This window comes from Manacus vitellinus, unplaced genomic scaffold (assembly GCF_001715985.3).
Source record: "Manacus vitellinus isolate BGI_N305 unplaced genomic scaffold, ASM171598v3 scaffold_19_pilon, whole genome shotgun sequence".
In the NCBI taxonomy this organism is placed as follows: Eukaryota; Metazoa; Chordata; class Aves; order Passeriformes; family Pipridae; genus Manacus; species Manacus vitellinus.
In genome coordinates, this window is record NW_021939395.1 from 1 (window position 1) to 17,298 (window position 17,298).

At 39.9% G+C, this 17,298-nt stretch overlaps 1 protein-coding gene across 1 annotated transcript; it reads right to left on the reverse strand.

Annotated features, from left to right (window-relative positions):
* Window positions 1-5,251: 5,251 nt before the first annotated feature.
* Window positions 5,252-13,535, reverse strand: ZC4H2 (zinc finger C4H2-type containing). The gene is made up of 5 exons (XM_008934911.2): window positions 13,369-13,535; window positions 9,779-9,950; window positions 8,325-8,497; window positions 7,095-7,257; window positions 5,252-5,981 (listed from the first exon to the last, which is right to left on the reverse strand). Exons 1-5 carry the CDS (start codon window positions 13,419-13,421, stop codon window positions 5,868-5,870), a joined length of 675 nt encoding a protein of 224 aa, XP_008933159.1. The 5' UTR covers window positions 13,422-13,535; the 3' UTR covers window positions 5,252-5,867.
* Between the last annotated feature and the right edge of the window lie 3,763 nt (window positions 13,536-17,298).

Genomic DNA, 17,298 nt, shown 5'->3' on the forward strand with positions numbered 1-17,298 from the left:
CAAGGACTCCCGGAGCGCAGATTGGCAAAAATAAACGTCCTGCAAGACCGACGTCGCCTTTCAGAAGTATTTCCTTCATTTTTAAGAACGATAAAGTGCCAAATCAACAATAAACGTTATTTCATCCCTTTGCCAATAATAATCGTGCAGCTTGCCTTCCTTTCTGAGCTGACAGCAGACAGCTTGGATGCCCTGATGGAAACATTAGACAACACTCTCCAACGTTTCTTAAAACCTCCTTAATCTTTCCTGTGGTAAAACCCACCCTTGTCATTTGATCGAGAAATACCAAGGCAAATCAAAGAAACCCCACCACCTGACACAGGTCACAAGTTACGAGAGAGACTCCAAGCCACGGGAGGAAAGCTAACAAACAGGTGAAGTTTCAAGGTTTATTGGATTCAGTTATTGTTACACAGCCAGGACAGTTTTGTCTCAGTGACAAATATATAAAAGTGTCAATTAAAAGAGAGTGAAGAACAAAGAATTAGGCAATGGGACAAAATAAGTAAAAAAACTCAAGTACTGCAAAACACTGAAGATCTTTACTGGGTCACAAATAAGTAGATATCACTGATCTTATGGGTTTTTTACTGTTTCTGGGAAGAGAGGGAAGTTAGGAGTAAGGTCAGTGAAGGCTGAAAAGCACAATAGAAAATTTTAAGTAGTGGTTTTAAGGCTGAGACAAGCTTTGGGGCTTTGTTGTTTTGGTTTTTTTCCTTAAATTATTAGACAATTTTTAATGCTACACTTTAATATTAGATTGCGGAAGATCCAGGGTTTTGCAGCTCATTTTATGGCAGGATCGTGCTAAGCTTGGGCAAATATGACTGAAGCTGATGTCAGTTATAGGGAATATTTCAGAGTTAGTTCTTAGGAAGCTACGAATGTGTATTAGCTTTGTGACTACTGTTCTAAGTAATGTTACAGCTGGGATTAGGATTAAGGAACTGAAAAAAACATCTGGATGAACAGAAATTATTGAGAGATGTTTCAAAATCTGAACAATTCAGATTGCTAAACAAAATGAACAGAAGTCAAAATTATTTGTTTTGTCTTGGAATAACTATGGTAGAAGGAAAGATTAGGGTAGTTGTTAGATTTTGTAGTTTATCTGTATTTGAAGACATTACCTATGGAAAAAAAAATCATGCTTCCTTTATTTAACCAATCTCAGGTTCTGAGCTCTGTGAGGTCTGGGACAGACATTCTTCTCTGAATCCAGCTATGCCAATGGATTACATTTTTTCTCAAAACTGTTTTCATTCCCATGCAGTAGATTACCTCCTTTGCTAGCAGTGTACAGCCTATGTGGGCATTCCTGAGAGAGTTGGATTAAGGAGTGCTCACCAATCTGATGAGAGAAGCAACTTCTAGCAAGCACTGGTAGATATAATCTCCTAATGACAAAGCAGGACTCTTGAGAAGATAGCTATCCTCTGCTTTAAGTTGGAGAGGGAATCATATTTATTGCTACTTTCAATTTAACTTTAGAAGGCAAAACTGAGAAGTTTGGCTATGTTAAAACCTGTTGTACTATCTCCTTTTCCTTTCTGTTTTCTAAAGCTGATTAGAAGGGATCTTTCTTTCTGCATATTTATGTCCACAAAGTTTCTGTAAAGGTATAACAGAATTGTGGCTAATTGCATCCTGTAAAATTAAGACAGCTGAGTCTTACCATTTGGGATATGGCTGCTTCTTGGTAGCATAAGCAAATAACAGATGTGCAGAAAGAAAGCATGACATGAAACAAACATTTATTAAAATGGACTGTACAGACAAATTAAACAGTTACTCCCACAAGGCACAGGAGTAAAATATTTAAAACACAGAAGCCAATGAAAACACCAGATATTGCTAAAACATATAAATTCTAAAATGTAAACCTATGCTGGAGGAATTTGAAAACTGAAAAATAAAGGAATAAAGCACTTAAAGTGCTAGTGAAGTCTTACTTTTTTTAATAGCATGCTGTTTAGATAATACATCCATGTCTATTCTTTCAAATTTAGTTTCTGTAACTTGAAGCCACTGTCAGGTTAGGTCAGGTCCTGTTTAGAAAGTGAAAGTGGAATTCAGGAAGTGCAAGTATTAAAATTTGCCTTATATTTTCTCTATAGTTAGTGGGGTCCTTGGCACCAAAGTTTAAAAAACTGATGTATCCCAGCTTGGGTATGAAAATTTCTATAACAAAGTATTTAGACACAGTACAGTATTCACATCCTATTACCATGAGCTCAAAGTGGTGGCAGGGTGAAAGCCTTGGGTTTTTTTGGGGGTTTATTTTGTTGTTTTGTTTGGGGGGGGTGGTTGTGGTGTCTGGTTGCAGAACAACAGGACTATCATTTGAGGCAAGTGAGGAATCAGGAGGAGATCTTGGAAAACCATCTGTACCAAGAGGATCCAGTTATTTTGTTGTCACTTTAATACCCATTTTAAAAAGGAATGACAAAGACAGGGTTAAACCAGATTTTAGTAAATATAAAAGTCTTGCAAGCTTTGTGGAAGGTCTCATTGTGACTATTAAGAGAATTGAACCCAAGTTAGAATAAATTTAAGCCAAGCAAAGAAGTATCCACAAAGACCTTAGCTACAAAAGAAGAGCAAAAAAATCCATGGAGCAAAAATGCAGTAGACTTGTGGTGAGAACTGTACTTCAGACAGCTTCCTCCTCTGTCTAAAAAAGAAGAAATCAATATTTCATAATTATTCCTCTAGTCTCTGGAGAAATTTGCCTGGGAGAAAAGAGCCCAGGGCTGTCACAAGAAGAGCTCTTCGCTTAAACTTATGTCATTATTCTGTGAGAGAAAAGAATACTCCTGCCTTATGAAAGACACTACCTCCCTCCCTGCTCCCACCCCCATGATCCCTTAATACATAATACATATTCTGTCTCCTTGAAATAGTTAGGGTCATCTCACATTTGAAGGGACCCATAAGGATCATCAAGTCCAATCCCCCACTCCTTGCAGGACTACCTGGCATAAACACATCCACGTGCTCCTTGAACTCTGACAGGCTTGGTGCCTCGACCACTTCCCTGGGTCGCTGTACCAGGGACCAACCACTCTCCCAGAGAAGAGCCTTTTCCTAATGTCCAATCTGAACTTTCCCTAATGCAGCTTCACTCTATTTCCTCATGTCCTGTGGCTGGTCATCAGAAGGTGGAGATCAGCACCTCCTCCGCTGCTTCCCCCTTGAGGAACCTGTAGGCTGTGATGAAGACACCCCCCAGCCTTCTCTGCTCAAAACTGAACCAGCCAAGTGACTTGAGCCACTCCTCAGAGGTCTTGTCCTTGAGACCTTTTGCAACCTTGGTCACCCTCCTCCTCTGGAACACTATAATAGTCTGATGTTCTTCTTGCACTGAGGCATCCAAAACTGCACACAGCACTCAAGGCCTCACCAGTGCAGCGTAGAGTGAGACAATCAGCTCTCTCGACCAGCTGGTGATGCTGGCCTGATGCACCCCAGGACACAGCTGGCCCTTCTGGCTGCCAGGGCACTGCTGACTCATCTTCAGTCATGCTTGTTTTCAGCAATGCATGCTATTCATATGGCAGAATTTTGTAAAGGATGTGCAAACAAATCTGTAAATACTAGTACAAGATTGATGCAAACACAGTACTCTTTTTTTAAAAAAAAACCCTAACCTTAAACACAAGTGTACAAGAGACTAGTTTAAAAAAGTAAAAATACAAAACTGTTGTACTAAATCAGTTAAGTGGTGCATCCTTAAGCATACTTCAGTTTAGAGATCCCCCAAGAAAGAAAGAACCTGGTAAATTAACAATGAAGTGAGAGCAACCATGACTAACCCTATCTATTTCAGAACTCTAAGTCGAAATTACTACAAATCAATCCTTCTATTCACATTACTTCATTGCAGACCATTTGCTTGCTCCATTGTCACTACATCTTAAATTTATGTACAACTACCATCAAAGTATGCTGCTTTCATGCATGTACTTTGGGGGAGTCCACGTACTTTTATCTTAGTGTACGTTTTCCCTTCAACTTGCTAGGAACTGCTCTGAACAGGGCACACAGCATGTGACCACTGACACTCAACAGCAGAATCCACTATCTGTGCTACAAGACATGCATAATGCATTACTGCCATTTGGAACATGGAGTCAGACTATCTTCCATTATTGCTATCTCAGAGAGACCAAATCCCAGTAATTCAGCTAGCAGAATCTGCTCTTCACATAATTTCAGGGGCACATGGTCCACATTCTGTCTCTGCTGTTGACAGATGTTCATATGGCTATGAAACATTAAAATGAGAGAATACCTCATGAACTTGGCATAAGTTACAGGACTATATTCAATAAATCACTCATGTACTTTGTGGTAGACTTGGGAAATTAATGATGGCATATGTGATTTGGCCAGCAAAAATGCATTATGTGGATTTATTACAGTTGCCAGTGCCCTGTTCTTCCTGTTTAACAAGCCAAATTTTCAATATAACCACTCTAGCATAATAGTAGAGAAGAACTTGAGCTAAAGAGAGAAGAATGTGAACAAGCAGTTCCTGTTTCCTGAAGTTAGTGAAAAGAATATTTAATACTCAAGATTAATTTAGACAATGAAGGCAGTGACAAAACTGGGATTGGAAATGAGTAAATTTTAAGCCCTGTTTCTGTAAGTGGGTCACTGTCATCCTCCCCATTAGAGGAACTGTTGTTACATTGGGTGAAACAAAGTGAAGACACGGATCCAGGGAGGGGTCTACTCTGGATGCCTTAGTCAGGGTTCTTTTGGCACACATAGAGCAGGAAAAACACTGGCCTGAAGTAAAGCTTACTTGCAAATGACTATTAAAAGACACAAAAATAGAAAGTTTTGGTTAAGGGAGGACGACGACACCAAAGCCCAGTGGTTCTGGTGAAATACATAATTTTTAGTTGACACTGTTCTTCGTGCATGTTACTGAACTTTCCTATGCTCCTGTGGAGGATAAGTCTGCCAGGGGAGATTTTGGCTGTAGAAGCCAGGAAGACAGCAGAATGGCTGATGCTGCAGTCTGTGCACACAGAGATCCAGGATATTTCATGCATGTTCCCTAGAGAACCACAATGTGCAGGTTGGCCATAGAGCCTAGGAGGACCTCTAATACAGTTCACTTGAGCCTTGTTCTTAAGTCAGTTGGTCTTTTGACTGCTGAAAATAATAACCTATTAAGATGCTGAAGCACAACAAATCACATAATTTTTAGAAATTCATACATAGCCATCAACTTTCCAAGTTTCAGGTCAAGTTTCAGGGAATGGTACAATCAAACTCCAGTAAATCAAAATTCCTGTGTGTCATTAATGCACTGATTTTCTGTATAACCTATCTTGTTTCCCCTAAACATTTCCTGTATAAAAGAGTTCTACTGGCTACACAAACCTATGCAGTCTTACCAGCCTGGAAAACAAATTGTTTGTTTTTCAGTGAAACAAACAGACTGCTATTTCAGCACTTCAAATAGTCTCCTGTTATCAGGAGAAAACAGAAAAAAAATTTTAGTAACATCTGGTTTTTAAAGAGAGAACATAAAAGCATTTGTGGTCATCACATTTGGCCAACAGAAATAGCCTGACTTGCACAAAGAATTTCAGTTTGTTTAGGAGTCCAAAAGATGGAACAACTGAAATGTTAAACTGTAGCACCAGTAATACTTACTTTCCTAAAACCAAACCCTAAGGACCGGAAGGAACTTAAGACAGAACAGGAACATTGTGCTTATATTGCATTAAATAGAAGACAATAAGATGGTCACACTTGAATCTGCACTTCAGTAAAGTCTGGGCACGTTTGCAGTTCTACTGGAAGATTACTGGAACAGGTCACACAGCTTGGCAATCTTCTCCATTTCATTCGTCCTGTTTCCTCTTGGGCTTTTTGGGATTCCGGGATCGACTCTTTGCTTTGCAGAGTGGACAGATGGGCGCATTCCGATGAATTTGTTGGTGGCACGATAAACATGCCTGAAATGCAACATTGCAGGCTCTTGTTACAAACATTTAAGTGGCGTTGTTACATGAGTTATTGAGTACTATATTCTAAGTTACAGTACAGGCAAAAATAAGTCTTCTTGTCTTCAAAAGCAAACCACTGCTACATTCTATGCAATCTAGGTATCTGGATTGTACAGTAATTTCAGGCCAAATGAAAAATTGGAGTATTTAATTGAATTAAAACTACAGTTCCGCAGACATGTGGTTCATACATCTATCAGTAAATTCTATTTTGTGTTAAATGTTCCAATGAAGTGTTTACATGCATAATAGCTCATTGAGTCAGAGAAGTTACAGTGAAGGTTAATTGTGATGTCATAGAATTTCAGGTAGGAGCAAGTGATAAGATGAATTCCACCTATTTAACACAAGGTACAGAACTCTGCCTTTTTGCTCCATACTAAGCCCTTTAATTTCCATTTGACTGGAGCATACTACTTGCAGAAAAGCTTTTCAATTGCCTAACTACAGATAGTAAGTATATAACTACGGAATGTATCTACATCAGTTTGCCTACTTAGTCAGTGACTCTTTGAAACCTTGGCAGGATGAGTACCTCTACAGAATTACTTAGCTCTTCTTACTACAGAAGGAGTAGAGTAAAACTGTCACTTAAGTGCCTGTGGTTAGTTTAAGTTAATCTCAGTGTTAGTCTTGAAGATCCCAAGTGCAGAAACAATCATCTTTTCTGGTAATATATACCATCAGTAATTTCCCTCATAAAATATGTGCATTGCTTGTAATATGACTCTGTATGGCATTAACTAACAGCTACTTGTTTTCCTCTTGCCAAGCTTTTTTTTTCTTTCTTACATGACTTTCTCCCAAGTGAAACACAAGAGGAGTGGGAATTGCCTAACATCTCTGCTGATGCAGACTCCTAAGTCATAAAAGATTCTTGTCCTTAACCCTGGATGACTGATGCTACTACTTTAAGTCTAATGGTTGTTCTTGATTTGAACCACTGCAGGGGAAATCAGAATCAGGACACATAATTTTTCCTTTTTGCAAATACCAATCAACTTCATAAACATAGTGTGTTCCAATGGCAAAACAGAAAACCCAGCACATTTGTCTCCTGACCTTCATTGGAGGTGGCTGTTGTCTGAAAGTTGCTGTCTGTCTGGTATCTTGTTTTCTAGCCACTTGCAGCTGTTGGGCAGCTGCTGCAGCTGCAGCCAGAGACTCTGGGATGGGAGGCTCCTGTGGCTCTGTCTGCCATTCTGCCTTCTGCTTTTCAAAGTAGCTAGACGGAAGAATAACAAAGAAAAAATGTAACCGCCTTCTGGGGTATTTCATTAGTCTGTAAAGGATATTTTGTGTTAAAATACAATGGATCACATTTCCCTATGATGTTCCTCCGGAGTCAAATTGCCTACACTTAAGACTAGTTCATAAACAGAGTCAGTAGTATTTTTCTCTGCATTTGTACACTTCAGCCAGATTCCAGATTGTCAGCTTCTAAGGTATCTTGATGTACAACTGGATATAAATCTAATCCAATCAAAAATAGACAACAGCTTCAGATGCAAATCTGTCAAAGAGTTTTTCTGTTTTATTCTGTTAAAATGAATAACTTTTGTAGGCAGTAAATAAATAGATTCTTTGTAGTGTCAAGGTGTTTGGAATGTAAAACAACATTTCTAAAGAAATACAAAGGAAATCTTGAAAACTGTGTGCCTGTGAAAATTATTTTAATTATGCTGGGCATTAAGAGAAATATAAGCTTCTTAAAACATCCCTTGCATTTTAAACTGATTGTTAAACAAAAGACATTGTTCTTTGAATAGTAGCTAATTCTGTCACTCTCCCCCACTTTTATCCACAGCTTGGATAAACTTATTTGTTGACAGTCTTAGGGTTAGGGTTAAATGCCACTGCCCTGAGCAGGCAGCAAAAAGTAAAATTCTGACTAGCAGCAGCACAAACTAACTGAAGAATACTTGCTTTTTATCCTTCTCTTGTATTGCCTCCTACTATTGCTTGCTAAACAAGTAATTTTCAGGGGAAAAAAAAAGTTGCTGGAAAATGCAACATGTAGTATAAAAATCTAGACAGCCAACCACCCCTGAATTTTTTCATGTCATATGTAGACTTTGCAGCTTGAAATAATCTAAATTTACCTTGCAACAAGTTCAGACTGAGTGTTATCAAATACATGTCTTCGCACATTCCTTTTTTGTTAACTTTTTTGTTTTTCATGCTTACCTCTTGAGTTCTTTTTTCCACCTACCAACCAAAGTAAAATGAGAAAATGACCAGTAGAATTGAGAGAAAGCATAAAGCCAGATAATGTTTACTTTGGAGACTTACTCAAGGGACAGTTTCTCCTCCTCCTCACATAGATCTGGCAGCCTCTGCAATCCCAGAGTCATTCGCAAAGCATCTACGTGCTCCTTTAGGGGCTTGTATTCCTCATGCAGGCGACGAGTAGATTCCAAAAGCTTGTTAAGATCATTCTCAGACTGCTTGATAGTATTCTCCATCTGAAACAGGAGGATGGGCATGCTTGTAAAGAACTGTCCCTCTCTGATTGAGCAAGAGACTGTATCAGAAAGATTTTTTTTAATGCAAGCTGGAAGAGACTGGAGACAATGCAATAGTAGAGCAAACAGTTAAGGTATTGGGAGGACGAAAATTGGGCAAGGAAGAAGCAACGGAAAGTGACATATGAGATACATTTTCATTTAAAAAAGGTGCACTCAACCTATGTGACCTTCTGAACAAAGAAGCAGCAGGTAGACAGGCTACAGATAAAGTCAGCAAGTGAAGACTGATGGAAAACTCTCAGCAGACATTAAAAAAGAAATTAAGGTAGAACAAAACTAATTTTCTGTGTTTCTAAGATATCTGAACACCAACTGTCAGAAGTTAACAAACAAACAAGGAAAGGTTCCTGTTTCTCTTACTGCAGTAAATGGGAAAAGCAGCAGAGAAAAAGACAATCTAACTGGAAAAAGAAGGGAGGATGAAACAGAGGTTGAGGTTATGCAGCTGGATAGGGGAATGGACATTTCAAGAGATAAAGAAATGCAGTCTGCACATCCAGTATATAGCTTGTACTTGTTTACAATGTGGGAGCTGTTTTGCTCTGGTGCAAAGCAGAGATATCTTCAGAGCTAGAAAGCACTAAGCAATCATGCAATTGACCTAACATGACATAAAAAATGCACATTTAAAAAGATATTCCCTATTTACCCCCTCTAATTGGCTCATCTTCCCTGTTTATAAATTGTTTTTCTCTTCTTTGTATTAATTCCCTTCAGGCTGGTGCTTCTTGTTGTTTGGTGGTTCCACTCAGTGATGAAGGTCAGTTCTTACTAAGAACTTAACAAATACCATGCATTTTCTCAAAATCTTTCTTCCCAAAACCTCCAGTCAAAAGTCCCACCTAGCTGCTAAAGTTTCTCTGTTTCTGGGTGCTCAATGAGAAAAGCCTAACAGGAAGAACAGTTTTCTGTGGGACTGCTGGAGTGATGTTATTGTGGATACTGGTAAAGTCATAGCCAAAATAGGCTTGGTTATCTTTCCTCTTGGTGCAAGTGCTTACTATGCCAACATTACAAAATATCCTGCCCAATACAGGAAAAAAACAATTACCCTGCAGTAAATTTACTTTGCACTCTGTAGCATCCTAGGATGATGTTGTAAAGTCCAGATTATTGAACCAGTGATAGTTCACTGATGTGCACAATTCCACAGCCTGTGGAATGATTCATATGCCACTGTGTCTTAGTCAGACTGTCTGCAGCTGGACTGTTGCATACCACATTAATATCAGCGTGGATCAGTCGCAGCTCCTCCACATGGGCCATCTTCTCTTGCAGCAGCAGGTCCATTTCCTGTTTATATTCCTTCAGATGCCTCTCCTCAGACTCCAGGGCTTCAAATTCTGCTTTCAGTCGTGCCTTTATCTTTTCCATCTGCAAAGTTTTATTCCTGAATCCCAGTGGTAATTAAAAATAGAGAGACAACAGTAAGTCACTGAAACATATTTTTGTGAGATGTCACTTTATATGTGATTAGATAGATGGAAGAAGGCAATAGCAGCAACAGAAAAGGGTAAAACTAAATATGTCTGAGAAAGGTGAGGTACAACGAGAGTACTGAATTCTAATCCCAGCTCTTTTGCTGAGCTTTTCAATGCTATGAGAATTCTTGTACTGAATTATGAAATTAATAGAACATTGTCAGATTTTAACAGTTACTGTAGATTCAGAGAATTTGTACCAATAGAATTCTACTGCATCAGTTGACCCTAGTTCCAAAATAGAGAAATGTAGAAAATCTAGGTTTAGCACAGGATTCTGAGAAATGTAAAATCAACTGTAGATAGAATTTAAGTACGTAGCTACAAATAGCTACAACATTGTATTATTTAATGTCATTGGAGTTGCTGTGTCATTTACTACACAATGACATATAGGAGTCTGAATGTAAATATTGAACTTAAACCAGTAAAAAGAGATCTTCTCTACCCTCCATTTTACATGTGGCAGTATCCCACTAACCTAACATCTACTCCTCTTTTCATCAAATCTCGTTGTTCTCATTTATTTAAAACACTTATTTAGTAACGGCAGCTTTGATTACTGAAACTGGGAGTATTTGTCCTCAATTTATTTCTTGTTTTCTCTCCTGTATTGATTACATGTGTTCACCTAAAGACAATGGAAACAGATCTATTTCCTCACTGTTACTAGTCACTGGTGCCATGCTCTGCCAGATTGCTACAACAAATGAGTTGTAGGGGCTTGTTTCAGTCCAAATGATTAGCTTTTGACATTAGGAAAGAAAAAGTGCACACAAATTACAACTCTTCCTGTTAGCATCAGGCAACATGCAGTAATTTTTAAAACAGGAATCATAAGTGTGATCTCTAGACTGCCTAATGAATTTTGCCCTCATATTTTTTCCCTTCTGTTTAAGTTCTTATACTGCATTAATGACAGTAGTCACTAAGTGTGTCCCAATAGGGCATTAAACAGTGAAACTAGCATCTCCCATCGATATATTCATTCTCATTCTCTTTTAGCTCCTCCCAGCCAGAACAATGAGTATTTAGGCATTTGTTTAATTTTATGACTGGGGTTATTTCTGTGGAAGTATTTAATGCATAAAAATAAGCATGTGCCTATATGTTTGGATTGTGGGTATGAAACACATTTACTGAAAACAGTATTCCCTTGACTACAAATTATATGTATTTATCTACAGATACAGATATAGATATAGGTCTTCAAAATCAGATCTCAGATTCAAAATCAGATTCCTGAATCCCTTCAAAAACCCAGCTAAGCTGCCTTTAATAAGAGACGAAGATCAATGTGCCTAGGAATGGATGACTTCTTTGATTTTGATTGTAAAGACTTTTTTTCCTCTGTATGTAGAATACATGGAAAGCAGAACAAAATTAAGTCTGCTAAATCTATCAAAGGCGAGTTGGTAAACATAAGAAATTCTCATGTTTATTCTGAAGAAAATTCTTCACAGAATGCAAGCTCCTTTTAAAAGATTTGGGGATGACTAAATAGGTTAATTGGATCAGATTTTGTTAAAGGTGACTCAAAATAGACATCAATATTGCAAGTAGGCTTGACCTTCTGATATTAATTTTTTTTTTTATTTAACATACATTCAAGCAACTTTCTTGATACTTCCTTGTACACTTAAGCTAGTAACATCACCTTTACGCTACCTTATGCCACAAAGTAATAACAAAAATCTGTTAAATGCAGTTTACATATCACCTTTGAATATACTATCAGAAAACTGAGTGCACTGTGAATTTCCAAATACAGGATACTACTCTGAAAAAAATAATTTAAATGAAGTGTTACAATAATTGGACCACAAACTGTAGCAGGCCATACCTAGATCAGTATTTTAAAACAGAGCCTGCCTAACAGTTGAGGTGAAAAGCATTCTTCTTAGACTGTAAAGTATTTGTTGTCTTTCTACAAATAGTTTGGGGATTCTAGACAAATATTTTTGCCTGATCTTTGTTCACCTTTGTGGCATTGCGTAAGGAAGGCTGAGGCCTACACTTTAATTCACTTTTTCCATGCGTAAACTGTGCTTCTTAGAGATGCTGTTACCAGCCAGAAGTCTCTGTGACCACCTGCACATACTGCCAGTGGTAACGCCTTCATCCCCAGCCCTCTCTCCTCTCTCCCTGATAGCCCCTCTCCAGTCGTAATGTCCTAAAACACTTCTCATCGCCCCAAGGTTACCCACAGTCGGCATGCCTTCCACCCCCCAGCTACTTTCAAAATCACTGTCCTCTGTAGTGTGTTTTGGCTTTTGGATGCATGAATTCCTACTAAATATAGGCAACTCAGGCCTAATCCTCAAAATCTGTGCCCTTAACCAAAGAGTGGCAATGCCCTACCTAAAGCTATGAAAAACGTCCCCGATGCGGGAACGTGTGGTACCACGCCTGACTGTTTAGGAGTCCCCTCTTCCACAGCATCCTGTGACTCCCCCTGCGAACGACGCTATATACAAATTCCTGGTGTATCGCCTTGCACGAACCGCAGAGCGAGGCAACTCCGGCCCAGTGGCTGGAGGGAACGGCAGAAAAGCCTCGGTCCGCTGCGTCCCCATCCCCAGCGCCCCGGGGCGGCGGCCAAAAGCAGCAGGCAGGGAGATCTCCCGGCCGCCTCCACGCCCTCGGGCGAGCGGGAGCGCAAGGCAGGGCAGAGAGAAGCCGCCAAGGTTCAGCTGCTCCCTCTCGTCTCCCGCACGGATCCCTCGCACGCACGCCCGGCGGGCAGAGCTGGCCCTGGCATCGCCCGCCGGGGGATGAGCGGCTGCCCCGCTCGGGGGGCTCCGCCGGTGGCCGCAGTGCTGCCCGGCCCGGCCCTGCCCAAAGGCACGTCCGCCCTCGGCTTTTCATGTCAGACTCTGCTTTCCGTGCCATGCCCTACCTTTCGCAGCCCGTCAAGGCTCCTGCCCGGGCGTCAGGGCAAAATAAGAGATTCAAGACAGAGCCTCAGGAATATTAAATAATAAGTCAAAAAACTTAAAAACAAACAAATCACCACAACACCCGCGACCCCCCAGCTGCGTTAGGGCTGCTCCGTCCTTCCCATCACTCCGCCTCCTCATCACTCAGGGAAATTTCTCTGGAAATGCACGACCGTTACCGTCCTTCACTACGCATTCCAGCGTTAATTACCTGCAGCAGACGCTCCTTCCCTGCTTAGAAAAATGTATTTTGAGCTCTCATGGTAAACCCAGCGGTAGTTTTCTTTCCCTCAGTAGCACAATAGCTAGTTTCAGATTGATGCATGTCCTCCGCTCCCCCGAGGAAAAAGCTGCTTCATGTAACTGATGAGGCACAAAGCAAACATACCTGATCTCCTTAATGCTCTCGAGTTTGCACATTATTTCTTGCTCATCTGCCATGCTTTTCACTCCCGATTTAAATCTCTTATGAAACGTAAAAAATGCCAAGGGAAAATTAAAAAAAAAATTAAAAAAAAAAAAAGAAGAAAAAACATACAATAGACACAATGTGGTCACCCCCTCCTCGCATATGGGCTCTGAGCCTGTGCAGGAGACTCTAGTGGGAGATATGGGAATTAGAGTCCAGCTTCCTATTGCTGCCGAGGCAAAGAGCCTGCAGAGAGACTACAACACCCACAAGGCAGAGCAGAGCTTGCCTGCCCTTCTTCCTGCATTTTAAATCGATTTGTCAAACTTCATTATGTTAAAGGTTGTTAGGAGTGCAAAAAGAGGAGAAGGCTTCCTTCTGAGATCTGTGCAATGTTTAGCTTTTCATTAAAATAGGCACTAAAAGACTGTGTAATGGGTTCATGATTTTGATTAAAAACTTGGACGTAAAGGTAAGCTGTAGTCATAATTACTATCATGCTGTTTTGTATTGGACACTCTCAGTGATGCAACTGTTTGGAGTTCAGAAAGTACAGATTTTGTTCTTTAGGTTTTTCTTTCTTTTTCTGCAACTGTACATAGTACTTGTAATTATTAAAAAAAAACAACCCCAAACCAAATCAAAACAAAATGGAAAAAAAAAACCACCCTAAACAAACCTAATGCAAATAAAACTCTTAGGTTGAGGAAAGTGACTATTTGTCTTTCTGCAGTCTACAAACATTCTAGCCAAGAATAACAGAGCACTTTATAGAGCTTGCTGAATAGACCTTCAGTCTTTCCTTAGCCAGGTAATTATTCTGTAATGTACTAAGCACTTTGTTTTAAATTATGAAGGTAACAGTTGTATCTCTACGCTTTGAAAGGTCTCTTCCAGGATCTGTCCTAAGAGATCCATGGTGTAAATTCACAATCATGACCTGTATGTCCAAGCATTTAATCTGGGGTTTCCCAGCTCTCATGGTCATGCTGGGCTGAAGCATCAGCACATTAGAATGAATGTTAAGCTCAAGGTCTCGACAATCTGTAGGGAAACTGGATTCTGCAAACATAAACTTGTGTGCTACAAATGTATAAGCAGCAGTACCATAGTCTTAGCAAATATAACAGACCACTCATCAGTCAGTAGCATGAGGCTGATGAGAACAGGGTAATTTTTCTGAAATACATTACAGAAATGTTATATGGAAGGCACTGGAAGTATTTAACTTCTACTCAGCACTGATCAAACTTGCTGGTGTCTCGTCTGAGGCTCTGAAAAGGAAGTGAAAAATTAAAATGGACAGAATGCAAAGGAGAGCAATGAAAATGATAAGATTTTGGGGGAACACAAAAGATGGTTGAATACAAGACAGTATGGACATATTTACATGGCAAGTGGTAGCTGTGTTTGAGTTAGGGCTTCCAGTCACAGAGCTGAATGTCCTGAGCCAATTGCTTCTACAGTTGCAGACTAAGGGCAAGTGGTCCCCCTTATGTATGAATACCTGTGCCTAGAAAGCCAGCAAACTAGAGTATGAAATAACAAGGAGTTCTTTTCTTCATTATTTAAGGACTTTGGCCTATGTTGTTGTGTTTTTCAGTTAAAGGAAGATGAAGGAAAATGGTGATAGGCATCAGCACCCTCTTCATCATGCCACAGAACTTAAAAAGCCTGATCCTCATATAATTTGAGTCAATTGCAAACTCTTGCTGCCTTAAAAATTGAAGACTGTCAGATTGAGCCCTAAGTGAGCTGTGTGCTCAGAGGGGGCAGGCTTCTTCAATGCATGACTTAAACAGATGAACTAATTAGTTTGAGGGGGTAGAAGACAAGTTAGCTATAGTCAGTCAGTGAATCTTGATGCTAAGACAGTGAGGGAATGAGAGCTGGTAGGGTGAGGACATGAGAGGGAGAGAAGGAAAATGCCCTTGAACAGGAGGGCAGCCTACTTTTGCACTGTTTATCCTGTTTATCCTATTTTTTAATTTCTGGTTTTACAGGCTAAACTAAAATGTTGAGGACAGAAAATGAAAATGCAAATTCAATTTGTTACTTTACTCTGCTTTGAATGACATAAAGAAAACCACTCCATGGTGTTATACCTTAGCTGGAAGTTGTTAGGAAGTAAACCTACCCACAAGCATTAACAATTATTTTTCTATCCATGTTTAAAAAAAGGACAGAAAAATATTACATCTCCATATTTCAAAGTGGTCACAAAGTTTGATACTTGCAGTTCAAGCACATACAAATTGGTAGCATTCAACTTGTGCCTCATGGCTTCGGTCAAGTGTTTTAATGTCTGTGTTTCAATTCTCCTTGTATACAAGTGGGTCTGACAGTTCTTTTACATGATCCAAAATCACCGCACTGATGTGTATTGTCTATTCCGCTGCTATTTATAAATTTTGATATGTGTGATCCAAATAAGGATCAGTTTTTCCCAGCACACAGATTAGATTTTTCAAAGAAAGCTTCAGACTTAAGCACAAAAATGAAAAAATATTGAAAAAATATTTCACATGATCCTGAAAAATTCAACCTTGTTTCTGTTTGATCTTTTCTAAACCAACAGGTAACAAGCGGATAAATTTCAAAACAAGTTGCAGTATTATGCAGAATGAAATTAATGCTAAAATACTACCTTACTTCATTGAGCACAGGATTGCATTTTTGTACATAAAAAAACTAGCTGCTTCCATTTAACAGTCTTACATCAGTCCACACACTTCATCATTGTGACAACAAATCTAGTGCAAAACAATTCCAACTGCAAGAATGATTTTTTTTTTCCGCCTAGGTAATCACCCTAGCTACAGCAATCAATTCTACAAGTCTGGATGGCAACATAGGTCCCTTCTACTTGAGCTATTAATATTCTAACCAAATTTTAAAAAATTGTGCTACATGCTTTATGCAACAAATAGCATTTAAAGAAGTATTAAAGACCAATGGAGAAGATTCCCCAGTAAAACATACAACAGAACTGAACTTTGGCTAATATACTGCTGGGTTAGGTACAAGTCACCACCACGAGCAGAATGTGTAGCAGTGTTGTCAAACCTAAACATCAAAGAATGGATGAGTCAAAATGGTGCATCCCAAGTTGTGAAATTTGCTTTAAATTCCTGAGTTTTTAAAAAGGAAATAAATTCTTTCTGTATATCATTGGGCTTTTGAGCTTTCAAAATGTACTCCTCACAGTTGCCAGATTTTTTTCCTGCAAGTGGGCTATCCCAATTGTACTGGTCCAGTTCATATTTTAAAAGAAAGCTGATACTGTTTTCAGGACGCTTTGGGAAACTGAAGGTAGTCACCAGCAACACTGAAACTGATAGGAGGCAACTACGTGCTAGCCCTGAGATCTGCAGAGCATCTACTCTTCAAATGTCAGTGTTTCATGCAAATGCTGAAGCACTCATTTAGATCCTACAGAACTAAAGGTCTAAGTACCTGCATATGTTAACCTTGTCTTATCCCCAAACTAGGCCTAAATATATCTGCGTTTAGTCATATCCTTTATTTCATCCTCCATCCCCATTCCCATGACCTGCAAAACTGGAAAAAGACAGTGTTTTTATAGAACACCTGCCATCCTCTCTGCAAGCCGCCTCATCTTGTTTCAGCCAGGAGGTCAGATGTCCGTAGGGGACAACGCCAAGGGAGATGTCTCCCTCTTCCCATTCTCTTCCGAAACCCGAGCCCACATCCCCCTCGCAGCTGGCTCCCACCACACGACAACCCCCAGCAATCAGCCGTGGTGCCCGGCGGGAGCACGAGCTGTCGCTGTCCCTCTCTCCGTCCCCTTCCCTATACCTGCACCCTCCCGTTCCCTCTCCCAGCCCTGCGCCCTCCCGTTCCCTCTCCCAGCCCTGCGCTCTCCCGTTCCCTCTCCCAGCCCTGCGC